At 34.3% G+C, this 22,951-nt stretch overlaps 1 protein-coding gene across 2 annotated transcripts; it reads right to left on the bottom strand.

The window, feature by feature from the left end:
• On the bottom strand, window positions 1-22,694 carry LOC138706447 (chymotrypsin-1-like). Of its 2 annotated transcripts, XM_069835756.1 has the most exons (7): window positions 22,536-22,693; window positions 17,896-17,993; window positions 15,424-15,512; window positions 10,867-11,008; window positions 4,331-4,444; window positions 2,625-2,768; window positions 1-402 (listed from the first exon to the last, which is right to left on the bottom strand). In XM_069835756.1, the coding sequence occupies exons 1-7, from the start codon at window positions 22,582-22,584 to the stop codon at window positions 259-261; spliced, it is 780 nt and encodes a 259-aa protein (XP_069691857.1). In that variant the 5' UTR covers window positions 22,585-22,693; the 3' UTR covers window positions 1-258. The 2 variants fall into 2 exon arrangements, with proteins under 2 accessions (XP_069691857.1, XP_069691858.1); XM_069835757.1 differs by lacking the exon at window positions 4,331-4,444 and having other exon boundaries at window positions 22,536-22,694.
• Window positions 22,695-22,951: the final 257 nt, after the last annotated feature.

Raw genomic sequence — 22,951 nt, 5'->3', positions numbered from 1 at the left:
GCAAGTTTCCACAAAATTTATTTTAATATTACACTATATCTTATAACACAATATTTTAGAAACATTTACACATTTGTTAGAAACAAAATAAATATATAATTGAGAGTATTTATGTCCATGGCACATTTCTATTTTTTGGCATATTCCGATGATTTGCCAAAATTTTCATAAAAACCACAGATGAATCACAGGCAGAGTGAGTTATCTCAGTTTTGGAGAGTATATATTTTATTGGATGACAATATTTTTTGTTTTACATTATACCCCAGACTTATTTCTAATCCAGTCACGATAGTGGGAGACTCTGGTCCACACTGCAGGGTTAAATGCGCAGGGCACTACTAACCATGAAGTTATTCCAACCTGGGTACCGTTAACAAGAAGAGCACCGCCGGAATCACCCTGAAAATAAATTCCATTATAGAAATTATTTAATTAATTTGAAGTATTAGTCTAAACGCAATATAAAAGTATTATCTGATTATTATTTTCTAATTTATCTACTCTGTTACCTACAGATGATGCAATAATTATTGAAGTCACAGGTATAATTATGCACGAATTGGTTGTCGGTAATAGATGTTTAGCAATTTTCTTAGACTTTAGGAAAGCTTTCGACAAGGTCAGCCATCTATTACTGCTGAACAAATTGTATGATATGGGAGTGAGTGATATTCCTCATAAAGTTATATATTATTCCGATCATACTTAAACACAAGTTATTAGATAACAAAAATTAATACATTTATATATTAATACAGGTGTACTTTAGGGAACAATTTTAGACCTTGTTGTATTTTTAATATAATATCTTAGTGATCTATTAAACATTGATTTTAAAGTACATAATGGCTCCTCCTACTCTTATGCTGGTAGTACGATGCTGATTATTTAGTCCTTTAACTTGGAAGTATGGTTATAAACAGAGGGCGGATGTTGATGAAAAGTCATTTTCTTATTTTTCACATTAGGACGATGCCTATTAATATAGAAATCCTTTCTATGTTTATATCAACGTAAAAAAGACGTTCTTAACGTTTTTGAACTAATAGGTCATTTTTATATTTTTTTTCGACATTTTTTGATCATTTTTAATACTTTAAAGAACTTTTAGATCACTTGGAATGCATTTTACTTTCTTCTTTACCGATAGGTCTGTTAAATCATTTTCAAACCAAATAGGTCAGTAGCAATTACCAACTGAATAAGTGAATAGCAATGAAGTTTGAGTTTTATAGTTTGAAACAGACTCTAAAGTTCATCCCTCATTCCATTGAAGGCTTCACTTCAGACAACGGAAGTAATGTAATATGCGTGACAGCAGCTTAGTTTAAGTGAACACTTTGACCGCTACTGTTCTTTTGTCAGTACGAGGCTGTCTTTAGAATTTATGTTGGAAGGGGGGAAACTTTCACCATGTCCTGGACAGGACATTGTGTCCTCAACATAGTTCGGAGAAAATCCCTTTCAGGAGCTAGCAGAATTTGTTATATGCGCATATTAGTACTTCCTCATTCCAACGCAGACGTAGAGCGTGCCTTTAGTGCGATAAATGTAGTGAAAAATAAGCAGAGAAATAAAATGAAGCTCCCACTTCTGTCGACGATTTTAGCTACCGGTATTCGATTCAGATTATAAAGATGTGGCAAAGAATGTTACACGTATGTATTCCCATCTTGAAATGCTGACATTAATCAGGACTAAATGTACCTATGAACGCGGTGCGTCTGGTGTGATTATGTAGAACTCTAGAAGAAACAACAACTTCAACCAGCAGTGATGTGTTGAGTGACGAAGAAATTCACATCCATATAAATGGAAGTGTGCTTCATCTGGCATCAACATGTTCATTATATTGGTGTCGTCGTTTATTAAGTTCAGGAATTCGTTACAATGCTAAAGCCGGCTTACTTTGTCTTTCTGCTTAAGCTTTGTGTCATTTGAAAGTTATAGGGTGAAACTTCAAAATACTGATGCCAATATTCAATGTCATGTAGGCGAAGAGCTAAATCATGTTGAGTTGACTTTTTTGACTATTAAACACATTATTATAAATGACAATTAAAATTTATTACATGTACCGTCTATGCTTATCCTTAAAAAAATTATTAAACACAGTTTCCTACAGTACCTGGTATACGACCTAACATGGACGTTCAGAATATTTAGTGTCCTTGCGGATCCTTCCGCACTGTATTTTGACATCCACAAAAGCAGAGTAAGGCCGGCAACATACTGCATCAAAGATTCTGCCTAGTACAAGATGGTTTTATCTTCTGAATGAGCAAAATTACCGGTATTGGGAACCAAACTCAGAGGTATCATGTTAAAAAATGATGTTATCAGATTAGTCTCTAGAGAATTTACATTAAATGTGTTTAATAAAACATATTTTTACTTCACATTTGAATTGTATTTCTAAAACCTGTCAGGTGACATAACCAGTACAACAGAGATATTGCCATATCCCTTTTCAGATGTCTCACAAATACCACAATCAATAATATATAATTTTCTGCAATAAATCGTTATTGATCAGACCATATACTTTTCCCCCATATTTAAGATTATTTTTGAAGGATAAAAGATAGTGACAGTCGCCACTATTGAAAGCTATTACTTACACTGCAGACTTCTGCTCCTTCCCCTGGAATGCCTGAACAGATCATGTCAGTAGTCGGTTGTTGTTGCATACTATCCAGACATTGTTCATAAGAGTATATCTCCAGAGATACTTCGTGGAGATGACGAATGGATTCACATCCGTACTGTGTTGAAAGAAATGAGTTTATATGGTGAGATGTATGATTATGTATTGTATACAGAGCAATATAAAATAAGTATTGTGAAATCATGCTACTTCTGACTTCACTAATTCGGAATTCTCTATAATTCAGACAGTTTTTTATATATGCCGCTTGGAGATTAATATTGCACACATTGAAGGCTAAAGTGAATACAAAGAGTGAAAATGTGGTGAAAAATTCAAATTATCCAGCATAAGATTCATTTAGGTAAATTAATTCAATTTGTGTACTGTAATCAAAACTATCAGACATTTCATCTTGCTTTAAAATAAATTCATTATTTTAACAAACAGCAGCTCAAACGGATATAGGCAGCACTTGTCTCTTTCTTTAAATCACAGTCTGAAGATTCAGAAGCTAGTACAGGGATATCATTTTATTTTTACTTCAATTTTTATTGTACCTGAGTTTTTTAATGTACTTCATTCCAACCCCTTCTACTAGTAAACTTCCAACCGATCTCCACACAGAACCGAGGCCGCGTATGCAGTACTGAGTTGGTAAGTATAGTACGTTCCAGAAATATGTTCGCGTTTTCCAATGACGAAAGAGCTTTCAATATTGAATCATATTTTCGCACAGGTACTGTCGTCCGTTTGCCTACGTCGCATCCCGGTTCCCCCACCTGCTTCTGTTCGTCCCTCTGTAAAGTCTAATATCTGGGCTGTCTTAGCTCTTTTCTGAAAACATTAATTTCTGTTAGGAATTGGACGTCTACGTAATATTATACAACTGTTTAAAATAACTTAAATAAAAGGGCCTCGTTAAGTAATTAACTGTCACGTGAATTCCCTCCTTTCTACGACTCTGCGACAAAACCACTTGAACGGACAGTAGATACCATTTCTGAGTAAGTTTATCTTTTCGGATCGGGCAGAAGTGAAGATTAAATTTACAGTACGTAAGGTACGCTTTTATAGAATAGGTATAGAATTATTTGTACATGAGTTACTTGTACGAAGGACGAAACTGGTAATTGGAATTAGGTACAATAGTCTATAGTGCGATAATATGCACAAAAGAACTGAAGCCTGTCTCGAAATGAACGGCCACCATCTTAAAAAATGTATTTAAATATCCATGTTATGATTATTTTTCAATTTAACTTCATTCTCTATATTGTACGCTAATGTGCTGCAATAGTACAATATACACTGCATAATTAATACGTACGAATGAATGTAGCTCAATTCGTGAGTAAAAATACTAAGCGTTAATACAGTACTGTATTTTGATTAAACAAAAACCTAGTGAAAATTATCAAACTCAAAATTGCGATATTTCCTACTTTACATAAATGGATAAACTATTTTTCTTCCCTCCTATACCTAGTAAAGTGATTTGTATTTTACGCCAGTACCATCGAACTCCAGTCTTGGAAGGGGGAGCAAGCGGTGTTTCCGGTTCTAGACCTTTAATCCACAGATATAAGCAGGTTAATATTAAAAATGTTAGTAAAAATAAAATGATGTCCCTGTACTTTCTGTGCACTTACTTATGGTAGGCATATTTGATGTACTTACACATTTTGATCCCCACCCTATTGCTACGCTTGCCGCTCCAACAGTGGGTTCTTCACCGGCTACAGGAAGTTTGGTGGGTTGGACTTTAGTACTGTACGTGAGCGGTGGATCTATCTATGACACAATTTCATCGTATGTTGTCACTCATATTCTAACTTTTCAAATTGTCAATATCAGATTATTAATACGAAATAGAGAGAGAACTAAAATTATTTGATTATCAGATGAAGAGTGTTGCCCAGACCTGCAGAACTGTAGCCCCTCAGAGCGACTGTCTTACCATCCCTCCTATCCCACCCACCTTTTCTACCAGTGCGGTCATGGCGTTCTAGTTACGCTCGGCTGCATCAACATTCATTCTCGCGGCGGCAGGTATACAATACGCTATCAAGAATTACAATTGAATAGATAATAAAATCCTTAGAAACATACCTTTAGAAAGTAAGAGGAAAATGAATGAGGGAAATAAAGCAGTTAAAATACATGTAAAATAAATTTAAAAATGTATCCTATGTGTGCATATAATGTAAGAAAGTCTACCTATGTATTTGTATTGTATTGTATTTATTAACATTCCATGGTATTCATACATGCTTACAGCTAGAATATGGAACAAGTCAAAAAACTTAATACTATTATAAAATTTTAATTTATAGTCGCAGTCTAGATGAAATATATACAGACGAGATTTACAATATAGTCTACTAGTACAACACAAAGTTTTAGTATCAATTTCATGAAGTGTTATTGAATGTCATGAATTCACCTACAGAATAGAAGGCGTGAGAAATGAGGTACTTCTTTAATTTGGTCCTAAATAATCTTATGTTTTGAGTTTCATTTTTTATATCGATAGGGAGGCTATTAAAATTTTTTACTGCCATATAACGCACTCCTTTTTGATAGCACGATAGACTTGCCGATGGAGTATGAAAGTCATTTTTTGACGTGTATTTATGCTATAAACTGTTGAATCAGTTACAAAGTTTTCACGATTACATACGAGGAAGATTATTAATAAAAAGATATATTGACAAGCCATGGGCATTATTTGTAGTTTTTTTTAAATAGTCCTACACGATTCCCTAGATTTGGCACCTACTATTATTCTAATTACTCTCTTTTGTATTAGAAATGTACTGTTACTATCTGTGGAATTTCCCAAGAATATTATTCCAAAACTCATTACCGAGTGGAAGTATGCAAAATATATTGTTTTTGAGGTATTGATATTTACTATCTTTTGCATACATCTAATAGCAAAACAAGCTGAATTTAGTTTGGGGGTAATTGCTTTAATATAGTTTTTCCAATTTAACACATTATCAATTTTTAAGCCAAGAAATTTGGTTGTTGTTTCTAATAGGATCTATTATTAATTATTGTGCTAGAAATTTGCGACGTTGAATTTGGAAAGGATTTAAATTGAATTATGTTAGTTTTGTTACAATTTAATACTAATTTATTGACTGAGAACCAGTCACATATTTTGAAGAGAATTTCCTCTGTTGAAGATTGGAATGTGTTGGAGTTATTGGCTGTAATTACTATACTTGTGTCATCTGCAAATAATATGGGATGACCTACATCTTTTATTAGGGGGGCAAGACCTGGTTAAGGTTTTCTCCGGAGTTTTCCCTCAACCCAATACGAGAAAATGCTGGATAACTTTCGGTGCTGGACCCCGGACTCATTTCAACGACATTATCACCTTCATTTCATTCAGACGCTAAATAACCTAGATGTTGATACAGCGTCGTAAAATAACCCAATAAAAATGTATTGCTGGTCTTAACTGGTTTTACTAGTATAGGACGATAAATAAATTTTACGTTGATAAGTGAGTGATAGCTATATGACCGGATGTCAATTCAACATTGTAACGCACTCCAGCCAGATAAATAAATAAAAAATGAATAAATACACAATACGCGTACTGCAGTTTAAAGAGAACTGGTACATGGCAAAATCTAAACCCGTAAAGAAATACTACTTCCAAAGGAAATGGGAATATGATTATTTTGTTGTTGAAGATGAAAGAATCGCTTGTTTACTGTGTCCCATCAAATTATTTTTACTCGTCATTTCAATTTTAAATCACATTTCAATAAAGCCCATATTGAGAATTATGGAATGCACAAACTTTCGGGTAAGTTCATTATTACGAACTGTAATATTGATTATTTATTTATATACTCTTAAATTAATGACGACACTCGTGTTCATTTTGAATTGAAATTAATAATGACTTTCAAGTTTCATTACTTAAATGCTATAAATCTATGTTTCTGTAGGTGATGACAGGAAGAAAATTTTCGAAAATCTAAAGCAGGCTAGGTGCAAAGAAATCTCAAATAACCTACCGACAGGAAATCTAGCATAATTATAAACCTTGAAACGAGACAATGCATTATAAATACAATGAATTTATTACAATCCTTTTTGAAAATTACAGTGCCGCCAGTGATGGACCTTGACTCTACGCGGAATTTGATCATTCCCAATAGAAGTGGAGTGAGGCTGACGTCATATTTCCCCTACTTACGAGTTCTGCAGGCCTGGCCTATTGTCCATTGTTCCAAATAGAATGAAAATGTGAGCAAGAAGTGGACAGAATGGATGAATTATTACCGTTAGGACTGCAATTATGACGGTCCCAATTATGCAGTTTCAAAATTACACCTGCACAACGATCGCTCGCACAGTTTTCAACAATGATTCTTCAAGAAAATCTCGCCAAAATCTGTAAGATTTTGGATAACTCCTATTGTTTCTAACAAGCTTGACTGGAAGCGTAGTTTCACGGTTTTCAGAGGAATCAACAACCTTCTGAAGGTTTACTACAACCAAGAGAGAAGTTTAAATCTCATGACGTAGCTGTATTATCAATCATCATGGAAGTTCGTCAGTTTCCCGCATTGGGGTCGGAGTGTTAACTATGTTCCTATGGGAATGATTGGGGAAAAACTGGATATATGTGTCGTCAGACTGCCTATTTTAAAGAGATATTATGAATGCTCATTATTTATATAATTTCCTAGTTTTGTAAAATTGGTATTATTATTGCAGTATAAAGTCATAGTTTTGTAGACACGATTTAGAATTTTAGCAGGAGATAAAGTAGTCATATTAGGAACTACTGCTCAACTGGTCAGTGATTGTTAGCAATTCCGTTATGTTTGAATATTGAAAACATAGTCCGTTGATGTTAATAGATCGGGTATCAGAGGAAATGTGTTGTCAATGGTTTCCAATTTAATGTTCAGCCATTATATTCATATGCATATTAAAAAAAAACACAATTATGTGGTATGCATAGAGTGGTCAAATATTTCATTTAAACTTATAGATCATTAATAATATTGTAATAAATATTGTAACTGTGTTGTTGGAAAATTGACAATTAGTATGTAGTGTATTTGTTATTATTATTATTATTATTATTATTATTATTATTATTATTATTATTATTATCACCAGGCTTCAAGACTTGGGACCCGATGCAATAAATTTACTGTGCATGTACTATACTGGGTGTTCATTTCAAAATGTGTCATGACGTCACTGTTGTGAGTCAGCGATTTGAAGCGAGTTTCAGCTTTTACGTCAGAGAAGTTGCCTATTAATCAAGGCGTTCAATCTGAACTTGAAAACGTGTATGGTATAAATTGAACGTTGTAGCAACAGATGGCTTTCTGTAAAGTCTGTGTGCTACCATAACCTCTTTCGAACTGTGTTTTGCGTGGGCAAGTCGTTCGCAGAGTATTTGTTATCATCGGTTGCGTACGGCAACATTCCACAGTAGAAATCAAATGTTCCGTGTCCATGTTGACCGTCGTAGTTAATGTCAACAAATACGTAGGTAGTCGTCTTAACCCTTTCCCTATATTCCGACAGTAAGAAGAAACTCACCTCAGTACGTGTTTCCAAACAGTTCACATTCCTGCCACTACAGGCGTTACCGTATGTATCGGTAAGTACTCTTCAGAATGAACGCCGTACTTGCTAGGCAACTTCTCTGGCACAAAGGTAGTACGCCTCTGCGGAAGTGTAGGAAGATTGAATTCTCTAGGCTCATCGGCTAGCCACATGACGACATACAACGAGCCAAGACACACTTTGAACTGAACACGCAGTAGTTGTTGACTCGCTGCAGGTAGTGAAAGATAGAGATGTGTTGAGGTAACAACGTTGCTATTTGAAGAGTCCACTACAAAAATTATGGTTGTCACTTTCTTGTCGAATATGAACCAAGACTGTCAATGCAGAGCTTAAGACATATAGAATGTACATACAGCGTTATATGGCATTAACACTGATAGTCGTTGTCCAGTAATGATCGGAAAATCACAGTTAAGCTTTGAGCGCTAAGCATTTCAAACTTTCAATTGCTTCTCCTGCAAAATGTATTCCAAATGACATCCATCATTCTTGCAGTGGACTCTTCATTTAGAATAGAGTACGGTAGTATGGGGAAACCACACACATATGGACATTCTGAAAGTAAATATACATTACACAATGACAATGTCAAAAGAATATGAAAAGCGTTTATTCTCCTGTCTTTTATAAGCATTTGTGTTTAATTATACACAGTGTTAATGGTGGAAATACACATGTAGCAATTTTAATTTCTTCATTTATCCTATTGGTCGTCTTTAGGAAGTGCAGTTACAGTACCGAATTGTAATGTACTACAAGATACATTTTCAGTGTCTCAAACGTAAATCTTTTTCGATTATCTGCCAAACACAGTTTGTACTGGGACAAGCTACGCTCTACGTCGCATGACGTGATAGGAGCAAAACGAAGAAACCTAACATCATTGCAGTATCTAAGAGACAGTCTTTTATTCTCGGGTGACTCTTGTCCACTAATTTGCTGTTTATATTATACAATGTTCCATATCCATTATTTTTACATAAAATTGATTTCCACTTCTGTTTTACACGTTCAGTAACCGGTGTACTTGGTGTCTCTTTAATTCCCTGTGTCATTTCCTCAATTAATTTGAGGGCTTCCGGCATCTCTTGCTCTGACTTTTCTAACCGTGTAATAGTTTCAGACACAGTTTGAAAATAGGTTTGTATGAAAACGAAATTATTCGTCAGAACCTTCAAATCCAGAGCGTTCTCCTTTGCGTATTTGTTGGCATTCATTCTACAGTACCCCCACCCACTGCACGCTTAATATTATACTCAGTATGCCGTTATGCGGATTTCCCCACTGAACTGCTCCATCGGGTCCGTAGCTTCGAAGCCTAGTTATCACTATCATCATTGCTATCTCTGTTTTCTTTCTTTTTTTTTTTTCTTGTATTAGCTCGACGAGAGCTCTGTAGTATTCTTTTGACCCTGTTGACCTCTACAGGGCTTTAATTTAATTTGTATTATTTACATCGCTGTTTGTATTTATTTTTATATTTATATGTGCTATCTGGTGGATGGAAGAGAATGCCTCATGCCCATAATTCTGTCAGATTAAATAAATAAATAAATAAATAAATAAATAAATAAATAAATAAATAAATAAATAAATAAATAAATAAATAAATAAATCATTGCGCTTATTCTGTTTTGGAGTAATATGAAAAATACTACTGCTACTACCGGGAATAATAATAATAATAATAATAATAATAATAATAATAATAATAATAATGTTGATATAATGGGTACTTGTAATACCGGTCCGTCTCTGTAAAATGAGGTGGCTATCATTGGGAAGATCCCAGATTCAGATGCACGGCCATCTCTCCTAGTCTCGAGGTAGAAATTTCACAGGAAAACTTCTGGGTTGGGACACCTGAAGGGTGTTGATATAATGGATACCTGTAATACCGGTCCGTCTTTGTAAAATGAGGTATAATTTCAATTTTTTCCACCAGTAGCAATAACATTCGCTTACGATTTTAATAGACATTCAATCGAATACAGTAAGTTGGTGTCTTTGTCTATGACTACAACATCTTGTTTGTTTGTAACATTCTGTAAACTGTTTATATGCGACGGAGTACACTTCACGCCTTACCAAAAGCTATTGTTTTGATAACAATTTTGTTGCAAAATATTAGTTTACCGAGCGAGGTGGCTGACTATCATTGCAAGATCCCAGATTCAGATGCACCGCCATCTCTCCCAGTCTCGAGATGGAAATTTCACATGAAAATTTCTGGGTTGGGACATCTGACGGGTAGTCTTAGTCGCTGCCTTCCGTACCTTATAGTAATAATGTAAGACGTTTCTTGAATGAATGTAGTAACTTAATACCTCAACAATACAGTATACCTACTAACTCATGAAGCATGATTTCTCATTATAACATCCGATGAGATACTTGTTTCACACTAATAACTGAGCCCTTCCATGACTCAACACTGCGAGCCGATATTGATGCATTAAGCACTTATGACTAGAACATCTACAAACTTTAAGCACGACACTATAAAATAGATTATGTTACAATGAATGACGAAAAACACTCTGTATACTTTTTATTTTATAAGATAGGGAACCTGCAAATGACGTGATTCTTACCTTCAAAATAGCAATATCGTTTTTCCAATATTTGTGGTTGAGATAGTTTTCGTGGTATATCCAGTCTATAACATTATGCACAGAACCTCCTCTTTTGTAATTGTTGGAGCCTGCACGAATTGTGTAATCGTCCATAGAGCCACTGGAATAAATCAATACATATAATTATATCGTTCTTAATCATCATATTACGGTATTAAAATACTTTTCGCACGCTGTCGTATAATAGTACATTATGCAACGAGCCTATAACGGTAGTAATTAAGACGCGAGTATGTTTATGAAACGAGCGCAGGCGAGTTTCATAATTTTCATACGAGCGTCTTAATTAACATTATAGGCAAGTTTCATACGACTTCTTATGCTCGACCATATTTCTAACTTGAAATTATTCATAAGTATTCATATTATTCTTATCTGACTGGGGAGCGGAAGTGACCTTGTGCAATATCTCGTAAATTGTGAGATGTGCGCAGACGCGAAAGTATTGATTTTTTCCGAGGAACAAATGTCATTGACCTTGATATAATCTAGAGAGTAAAATGAACATTAATCTTGATATATCTTGGAAATTGATTTAGACGTTGAAAAACGAGATGACAAATTGAATTTATTTGAATATTATTTACAATTAACGCTAATTATTATAGTAACAGAACATAACCTTCTGCGACAGTATTGGATTTCCAGCCTCCGTGACGTTTCGCTCGTTGTCTTTCGATTCCATATCCGAGAATAATCGATACTTGCGCTTTCATATTGCTACAATGGTGCTTTCTGATTGGTGGAAAACCTGAACTTTAATGAACAGGTGTACTTTAATGAGGTCCATTAAAGGGCTGCTGCCAGGTGTATAATTACTACATTTCGGCATGGTCGAGCATAAAATATATTTTAACACGCTTGCCTGTCGGTAAAATACGGTATCTAGTTTTAGGAAAGGCTATCGAAAAAGTGTTTATTTAAGATAAGCTATTTTTGTAGCTTCATAATGCCTTCTACAAACTTATCAATAGGGACCGAATTTGAAAGGGAATACCTATTTTATGTTTTGTCATGAAGTACGAAATAATCAATAACAGCGTCGATAATTATTTTGAAACTCAAGATTGCGTGAGTTTAAATTCCATTTCTCCCCATTTCATTCTGTGTTCCCCTTTTCAGCATCATCTCTCTTTATTATCCTTTTTTTTTTTTTTGACAATACATGACAAAAATTTCGAAAATTTATTTTATGATAGAAAACATCACAAACGCCTATACTGATGCAGACTGACGTGTTCTACAGTGGCGAGGCTCTTAAGAGGCATTTGAGGTATAGCCTACCCAAAAAATTAAATTTTTGTACCTAGTAACAGTAGGCCTACAAGTTCGTAATAACGATGTATCGTAACACTTGGCTTCACTCCAATTCTTCCCTATATTAAGTTCACTGTTGTTGGCAGTCATTCCAGAATGGACAGTTCAGTGCTAGAGGCTTGTGGCAGAAGCTTCTAAGGGCATGGCTACGATCTTGACTCGCAAGCTTGAGGTGGGACCGGGGAGAGGGTATTGATAACGCTAGCCTCAACAATAATACTTTGCATTGTATAGGTGTTCTGTGAATGCGCTGCGTTGTTGAGTGTTATTTTAATCAAAAGTGCATTACGTGTATGTGTTCCATATTAATTTTGTGTAAAATGGCTCATATTGAGATAAAATTGGTCATTATTTGTAGAATTAAAGGAGAAACCGTTTTGAAGTTGGACGTATGAAATAAAACGTGCTTACAAAGATAGGAGATGGACACTACATTTACATAGTAAAATAGCGGATGGAGGAAGACAAAATAGAAGTTAAATTTTTATGGTATAAGAAATATCCTTGACTAACAGGGTACTCTGAGACAAATAAGTTATATTGTTATAACGCGTGCGTCCACTTAATTTGTAATGTTCGATACTATGATCATATCTCACCTTCTTTCGAGAAGTTATCATGGCTTAGGTTACATGAGAGGAGAAATCTGCACTCGCTTTCTCTCTTATATTGAATTATGCACACTTCATCCCCCTATTATTTATTCGCTTGTTTTCATGCTCTCTCTCGCTATCATAATATTAATACTCGATCACAACGCGATAACACGCTAGAAATTCCACTTCACACATCATCTCTGTATTCCTCATCTTTCACTGTTGCTACCTCTCGTCACTGGAACTCTCTGCCGCCTGAAGTCAAGGGCTGCCGAACATTGAAATCTTTCAAATCCAAGTTAGAAAATTATGTTATGACGAGTTGCCAAACTAACTTACTATTATGATAAGTGTTGTATTGCATGTTTCCACGTATTCACATTTTTTTTAATGTTCTAGTGATGTTTAACTTATTTTATATTTATGTTTTCATGTTTTCCGATAATGGTATATCTATAATGTGATAAGTTGAGCTATATATAATCATAATTTTCCTTGCTGTGTGTACTTAAAAATATTGTATTCATTGTATGCTTTGTACTGCACTATTTTACTACTACTATTATTGTTATAATAATAATAATAATAATAATTATTATTATTATTATTATCATTATTACTATTCTTATTTACTATTATTATTATTATTATTATTATTATTATTATTATTATTATTATTATTATTATTATTATCATCATCATCAATAATTGTCTTATTTTTTATACTTTGTATGTCTTATTTATTTTGACCTGCTGTACACATTTTATTATGCTTTTTTCTTTCTTTCTGTATGTTATATATTATGTCTGATTTCTATTTACTTGTTGTTTACATTTTATTATTATTATCTTATTCAGCTTTGGTGTAAAATTGTAGTGTACTTTGTAAATTTGTAGTGTTTTTGTAACGCGGTTTTACTCCTGGTTGAGTGTTAGAGAAGGCCTTATGGCCTTAACTCTGCCAGGTTAAATAAATTATTATTATTATTATTATTATTATTATTATTATTATTATTATTATTATTATGATTATTATTATTATTATTATAGTACCGTTTGTTCTGTATGCTTGTGAAACTTGTACTCTCACTCTGAGAGAGGAATATAGGTTAAGAGTGTTTGAGAATAAGGTGCTTAGGAAAATATTTGGAGCTAAGGGGGTTGAAGTTACAGGAGAATGGAGAAAGTTACACAACGCAGAACTGCACGCATTGTATTCTTCACCTGACATAATTAGGAACATTAAATCCAGACGTTTGCGATGGGCAGGGCATGTATCACGTATGGGCGAATCCAGAAATGCATATAGAGTGTTAGTTGGGAGACCGGAGGGAAAAAGACCTTTGGGGAGGCCGAGACATAGATGGGAGGATAATATTAAAATGGATTTGAGGGCGGTGGAATATGATGATAGAGACTGGATTAATCTTGCACAGGATAGGGACCGATGGCGGGCTTATGTGAGGGCGGCAATGAACCTTCGGGTTCCTTAAAAGCCATTTGTAAGTAAGTAAGTATATTATTATTATTATTATTATTATTATTATTATTATTATTATTATTATTGTTATTATTATTATACCTGTACTCTGTTTGGAGATGAAAATGAGTGGTCATCATCTTGTTGTGAGGCCTGTGTCACAAAAAATTTTAATAGAAAAGCCGAGAAACAACTGCTCTATAAAAAGATGCAAGGTAAGCAGATTTTTTCAGCCTGCCCAATATTTACACCTTATCTTCGCCACTGCTTCTATACCAAACTCATCCTAGTTTTGGACTCGCCCAGTACGCCCTACGGAGCATGTTGTAGCGTGAAGGTGTGAAGTTGGCAGTAGCTGTAGGCTAGTAGCAGACGCAGACATTAAAAATCTGCATAAACAAACTTAGTCAATTCTTATAAGAATAATTCTGATCTTGAAAAATTAATGAAGTGCAGTGATTTGGAGTTCAAAGTCCTAACCAAGTATTGACTATTGGTTTCCATTGATGTTGGGCGATCATTTTCCTAGTCAAAAGACATTTTACATCCAAAGAAACCTTTAAACATATCGAAATGTTGAATGTAATTAAGTACAATTCTTTCTTGACTCAGTAAGGTGAAAATAGAAATGATTACGCTTTCCTTTTTTTTTTTTTTAATCTTGTTATATCTCACTTTCAAGCGCTTTCTTCGAAAATGTTTTTCCCTCTTTTAATCCCTTTTTAATTAATTTTTCCCTTTAAAGTCAGGTGTCTACTTACCATAATGACAAAATAACAACTGGTAATTTAATAATCTAATCTAATCATGAGATTTGAATTTTAGCAAATGACGTTTGATGTTTTATAAAATACATTAAGTATTCCAAATAAAGTGTTGCATAAGTTGAGAAATTAAATGTAGAAAGTAAATGTACACGTGGAAACATTTGCAATTATATATTTCAATAAAATTAAATCGATGTAATTTAGTTATTTTCGAAAATTGATAACTATATATATGTTATGACAATGCTATAAGTCTTGAAATTTCATTACACTATACTATACATATAGGCTACAATTTACGGTTAAAATATTACGACAAGGATTATATTGTACAAAGACATTTTATTCAACATACTTATAAATGCAGTGGGCTGCAGTTAGCAAGAATTCTTGATCCAGTATTGTAGCACCGCATTCATGTTCAGAGAAAACCTGCAGGGACACCTGAAATGAAATCGCAATTGTACAAAACAGAGAAAATAAGGCGACACTATATTTTTCAGCGTAAGAATTTGCAACATTTCTTGCTACACTACTACTATTACTGATCTAATATATTCGCATTACTATTACTTCTGCCATTAGTGCTACTGCTACTACTATTAGGCTACTACTACTACTGCTGCTACTACTGCTACTATCACTGCTACTACTACCGCTACTACTACTACTACTATTGCTGCTACTACTACTATTGCTACTACTGCTACTGCTAATACTGCTACCACTGCTGCTACTGCTATTACTGCTACTACTACTACCACTGCTATTACTATTACTACTGCTACTACTACTACTACTGCTACTACCACTGCTACTAATACTGATACTGCTACTGCTACTGCCACTGCTGCTACTGCTATTACTACTACTACCACTGGTACTACTATTGCTATTACTAATACTACTGCCACTGCTACTACTACTGCTACTAGTACTACCACTGCTGCTACTAGTACTACCACTGCTGCTACTACTACTACCACTGCTACTACTAATGCTACTACTACTACCACTGCTACTACTAATGATATTACTACTACTACTACTATTGCTACTGCTACTACTACTGCTGTTGCTACTACTGCTACTAATACTGCTACTACTACTGCCACTGCTACTACTGTTACTACTACTACTACCACTGCTACTACTAATGATATTACTACTACTACTACTGTTACTACTACTACAACTACTACTACCACTTTTACTATCACCACCAACGTTCCTATTACTATTACTTCTACCAACACTCAATATTACAACTAATTGAATGTATTGTAAGTATCACTGCGACTGTATAACTAAGAAGTTAAGACCTGAACAAAACACGCGCAGAGGGGAATTCATTGTTGTGCCTGATAATAATTCACTACAAGCCATATTATATTTTACACTTGACACACACATGGTGGGACAACCGTGACTTGAGGTATACATGACGTAATTCCTTTAAAACGCACATCACGTTCACTATTCACAGCCATTAACGCCCGAGCAAAGCTTAATGACTTAGTTTTACTTACATCTTCGCAGAAAATAGTAATAGTAGGCTAATAATAATAATAATAATAATAATAATAATAATAATAATAATAATAATAATAGCAATACTTTCAGCTTTAGTAGAATATAAGCAGATATTACCCATTTTATTCTCAGATTTACTGCGAGTATAATAGGCCTATTCCTTGAATCTATCTAATATTGCTTTACCACCTTCCTACCTATTTCTCCGAATACAGAATTCTGAATAGATATTTCCCGAAATATTATTTTTACGATTGAATTTTTTTAAAATACACATTTACAAAAACATGTAGCAGTAACGAATTACAGATTTTACGTACAGTTTAATTATGGAACAACGTAATAAACGTTCCTACACTTTCAAGTTTCAGTCAAGATTAAGAGTGAATTTTGTAACGAAATCAGCATGCGGTGGGCTGAAATTATTATTAGACGTAAGGGCGTCGTCAGGGAGGTGACATGGGGAGCAGCTGCCCTCCTAGACAAATTAATTATGAAATTGTTTTCATAGTGTACTGTATTGTACTGTACTTGTTATTCCATTATAATAATACAATTAATTAAATATCTATTATTTACTTATCAATACAAATGTTTCTAGTTTATTATGCCTACTTATTTCCCTGAAAACTCTACAAAATTTTAAGCTGCCTCCTCCTACCTTGGAAGCTAGCGACGCCTCTGGTTAGACGGCTACAATATTATTAAAAGATATGGCCGAGATGGAAGACTCGAGCTATCATTGAATTGCGCTTCAGAACCGTCTGGAACGTGTTGTGCAACGCTACGGGACATAAAAAGAAAACAGACGGCTGGAGTATCTGCGGATTGTTGATTGCAACTTTATCACGTCATAGGCTATGGTCATTAATTGTCAGATGAAGTGACAGATTAATAAAATTGCAATGAAGGGTGTAATGTAAATATTGTAGAGATATATACAAAATTTCACTGGAAAAAGTCAAAGGCAAAATATTGTAAATAGAGATGCAAAATCCCAGTAAATGAGGACAAATACAAGTACTGTAAAAAGATTTGCACTAAAAGGTTAAATGGAAGCCGAATTCCAAGTCAATTACTCTTCCGTAATACAATTCGAAAAATGATATTGGAAAAAACTATATAGAGAGACATTAGCTTTCAGGAAATGTTCTGTTCGAAAATTTGGCTTCGGAATTACATCCATTTGGAATTTGCATTTCGTAAATTCCGATTTCGAAAAATTTCGTTCGGAAATTGTTCTTTCTGAAAATTGTATTCAGAAAAATGACCGGGAATCACTTCATCCACCTACCTGAAATGGGTATTTCCCTTCAGAAGCACGTCTGGCATGTTTTACCCATCCATTTCGTGCAACATCAGCATGCGGTCTTTGGAAATCAGCTTTTGACCCTGAAATAATATTAATAAAATAAGTTTAGAGTTAACAAAATTTCATTCCTTTTCATTCTATGTAAGAATGTATAATTTACATAAACTAAAATTAAGTATATACTGCGGCAGTAAATTATATACTGAAACTGTATTAGTTTTGAAAAAATAATAAAAGTTTTTAAATCATCATCATCATCATCATCATCATCATCATCATCATCATCATAATCGTTATAAACTTCAGAGGTTAGGCCTCTTGATCTGCTCTATTTCACAAAGTATTTTTTGTCCTTCACAATTATATTCTTTCTAGTATTTTCTTTATCTCGTAACATTCTGTTTGCTACTGATCTGTGATTGTATATTTATAATAATATGGGTGGACTCGAAAACTCTCTTACTCGGCATTTTCACAAAGAAAATATCAATACCATATTGCCTTATTTCAGAAAATTCCTGTCGTTTCGATACAAGTGGTAGCTCAAAAAGGGATGGAAATACGGTGTGGTCTTGTTTACGAATAGCTGACAATGGCGTCTTGAACGAAATCAATAAAATTTAAATATCTTTCTTTCAGAAGAGAGTTTAGTTGTAGAAATATAATTTAGTGGCAGGATGATAAATCTTTAGAATACAGTGAGTGGGAAAGTATAATTATAATGATTGTTTTTTTTAATCAGACAATCTACTATAACTGCCATCTTATGAACTGGCGCCATGTCATGGAACTAAAACCAAATTACTTGGCGCGCTATACTCAAATCTAAAACGAAAAATTCGTTTATGTCATCCTAGCATTATGAACAGATTGTTACCACATCCAATATCGTGCGTAATCGGCTTATTATGGCACGCGTGCCAATAATAGCAATGACGTATTCGCTATGACGTAATACCGGAACGCTTGGGTGCGGATGCATGCAATCGTCTATATTTCTTCCGGAACGTCAGCCATTCTTTATTCATTCTCTGTTCAATCTCACTGCCATCAATCAATACGATCAATACGAACATATCAACATTTATGTCAGCTATGGATGCAGAATTATTGCATAATTTATTGCCTACAATTTATAATGCTAAGATGGCATAAAGTGTTACATCCAACTCGTGGATAATCTTATTATGACACTCGTGACACGATCGTTCGTGCGACAAACATTCAGTCATGCCATAATTGTCAAGAGTATCCACTTGTTGCATAAATAACTATTTCATCGTCGTTTCGCAACTCAGTGAAAGTCGCAAAATTGAATAAATGGTTGATGTAGCAATTTATCAGCATTGTCTTGATCAGCGGTACCTGAAAAAGCTTTCGTCAATTTTTAAATTCCATTCTACAAGTTGATGCTTAGTTTCATGTTGAGACTGGTAGCATTTCATCACGTATCAAGATTTATTACAAGAATTGTGTGTTCCTTTAACAATTTTAATTATTTATTTGGCGTACCGGTATTAAAATCATATCGTTGATCTTCTGCTGTGCTGTGTTTTTTTTATTTTTTTTTTTTTATTTTATTGGGTTATTTTACGACGCTGTATCAACATCTAGGTTATTTAGCGTCTGAATGATATGAAGGTGATAATGCCGGTGAAATGAGTCCGGGGTCCAGCACCGAAAGTTACCCAGCATTTGCTCGTATTGGGTTGAGGGAAAACCCCGGAAAAACCTCAACCAGGTAACTTGCCCCGACCGGGATTCGAACCCGGGCCACCTGGTTTCGCGGCCAGACGCGCTGACCGTTACTCCACAGGTGTGGACTGTGCTGTGTTGAACGAATCGTGTACAGACCTACATTTCATCTAAATCATCTTAGAATAAAGCCATGCACATTATTTTCTTGTCCATACTGAAGTTACGTTCCACCATTCTAATTCCTTTTTTCAGACTGAAATTTTGAACGTTAATTTTTGAAACATTTCGCAGATCTATTTGACCTTCTTTGAAACTAAATAAATTAGAAGTGTATATACACATGTAATAAATTAACTTCCCATGTTCATCCTGAACCAATTTCACTGTCTCTGATGCACTTTTACTGAATTTTACGCAAAAAGTAATATTACCTCTTTGTTCAAATTTGATTTCGTGACAACAGTTAACATAGTTAAATTGGTAGTAACATTTTTAATATTGTAGTAAAACGTTTCTCATAAGCTCTCTTTGAGAAAAATAAATTTTCTCATGAAATTTCAACCAGTGCACGGAAGGGACGTACCCCCTTTTATTTTCAAACTATGATGGTTATGATTGAATGTTTGATACGGACTTTTACCTGTTGGTATAAGGGTACAGAACATCGGTATAGAAACCGTTTTGTCGTATCACAACTGAATTTTGCGCCATGTTCTGGATAATGTTTTGCGGAGATAATTCTGGGTTATGTGCTGGAAGGCATCTTCCAAAACTGCTCGTGACTCTTCCTTGGTATACAGACTCCCCTTAAGTTACTGGCATTTAAAATTACATTCTGACATTAAAAGAGCGCTAAGGTAGAAATATTTAGCTCAAATCACTGAAAGATAAAGATATCTTCTTATATTCGACATCAAATTTTAATGGGACTTCCGGTACCGGTGTATATATGAGTTCATCATCACGGAGAAACTTTACTCCTCAAAACATAGATAAAAGATGTAGGCGATATCTATTGTTGACGTCAGGTATTGTTCTTTTGTTTCGCCCACAACGTTATTATTACGCCTAAATTTAATTTTTCTGTAATAATTCTTAAAGACAAAATGATGTTTCAACAGATCATTACATATTTAGGGGAGAGTCGGGTAGTATCGGACAGTGAGTTTCTTTCATCTACCACACGATGATAGTACCTGATTAACATGGTTACGTTTCTGTGATGTCGCATAGAGAAACGTAACCATGTCATTCAGGTACTAACATATGGTGGTAGGTGAAAGAAACGCACTGTCCGATACTACCCGACTCTCCCCTATTCTTCAGACTTAATTCTCCACAGGAGTTTTAGTTGGGGAACAGTATCGTTATGTTGTTGATCATCTCGTGATTACCTTCTGATTAATTCGTCACGATTCCAGCAACTTCCTCTTCGAAACCTTCTCAGAATTTTTAACAACTAAATTCAATATTTTCTTGTTTACTTGGGAAGATAATACATCTTTAAAAAAACGGATATAATTTAAAAAAATAAATACGAATTGTGAGACTCAGACTATCGAAATACCACAAATTATGAAATCAATAAAGTTTTCTGTATTTTTTTAGGCTCGGAAAAGAAGCCTATGAGACGTCGTGAACGTAAAAACAGCCACCGGAAGCTCTCATTCAAAATTGGACACGGGGTAAATAGGTACAGCCTACTTAAAGTTGTTTGGAATTGTTAATATCCATTAAATTATACCTGAATATTAAAATTTTTTGAGTGACGTTTACAAATATAATTTTATTTATTTATTTACTTATTTATTTATTTTATTCATTCATCTATTCTGGTAGAGTTAAGGTCATACACTACCAGAAGTGAAATATACGTAAATTGAAACAATAAAACGTAGTAATATTAATTGTAATACTTAAATATAAAATCGTTATCATGCGCATTAAGGAGCTTACATACTGTATAATGAAATATTGACTAAACATGATACATAATTAAGTAATTACAATTTATGTACTAATTCTACTTTATAATAGGCCTAAATGATAATTTACACAATCACACAGAATAACCTATAAAAATAAGCAAACACTCACAAATCAATTCCATGTAAAAGTGTACAATCCTTAATTCCTGATTTAAATTGATTAACTGTTCCACAATCCCTGACAAGACGAGGTAAGGAGTTCCATAGGCGACAAACTGACACGGTGAAAGAGGATGAATAGAAAGAGGTACGGTGACGAGGAATGGATAATAAAGCCTGATGTTGATTTCGCAATGTTGTAAATGTGAGGTATTCAAAGCGAGTCCTCGGATATTTTGGAGTAGAAGTAAGTAATATTCTAAATAGAACGGATAAAGAATGTCCTGTTCTTCGTTCTTTAGGCGGGCCCATAAAAGAGCTTCAAAAGATGGCGTTATATGGCCAAATCTACGAATATTTTTTCAATGCACCCTGACATGCTCAACAGTAATCCTTAGTTAAATCTCATATTGAGATATATAAATGATTGTTTTCGCTTTTCGTTGACTCAGTTTTGCGCATTCTGCTAGTATATTATTACTGGCGAATTCTCTTTCTGAGATCGGGACACACATAAAAGTCAGAATTGTTACCACCATAACAGAATTATAGACGAGGATGACGACTGGATGAGTAGAATTTTATTGTAAGAGAAAAGGAAGCGTCTTATTGTTTAGGCAATTGTTTTCATTAAGGAAAAATTTTATTTGATCTTAAAATTTCAACATTAAACCCCCGATTACATTACAAAACCATGTCAAATATTTTATCGTCATTAAACATACAACATCTTTGAATTTCATAAACTGATCTCTACTTAAAAACACTTAAATTTATGTGTATTTATTTTGTTGTTAAATAGGTTGTAAAGTTGTCTTCTAACTGCTAACAACTTACCAAGGCAACTTAGTAGAAGAGTAGAGAACACAGCAAGAAGGAACTTCATGCTTTTAGTAAGCAGACTGCGACAATGATTAACTTGGCAATTATTTGAGTACACTCAGCTTGGAGATATAAAGTCTTGTGACAGATCAGATAACGCTGATAGATACTGAGATAAAACTCAAACGATTACAAGAATTAGATTATAATTGGTGTTATATTTAGAGGAAAAAAATGAAGAAATTCAAACGATTAAATTCCTTTGCAGTGTCGTACGAATTTTGTATCTGAGATACAAGTGTGTGCCGTATGTGTGCGTGCATGTGTTTCTCTTATTAACATCGTTGACGTTTTCGGATCCCAGGAACCAAGCCTTCCGGTCCATCCATTGATTCTCTCTGAAGTCCTCTTTCTTGATTTGCTTTGCTGTT

Source organism: Periplaneta americana, chromosome 9 (genome assembly GCF_040183065.1).
Source record: "Periplaneta americana isolate PAMFEO1 chromosome 9, P.americana_PAMFEO1_priV1, whole genome shotgun sequence".
NCBI lineage: Eukaryota > Metazoa > Arthropoda > Insecta > Blattodea > Blattidae > Periplaneta > Periplaneta americana.
Note: the sequence above shows the minus strand (reverse complement) of the source record. Positions and strands in the feature narration are given on the sequence as shown.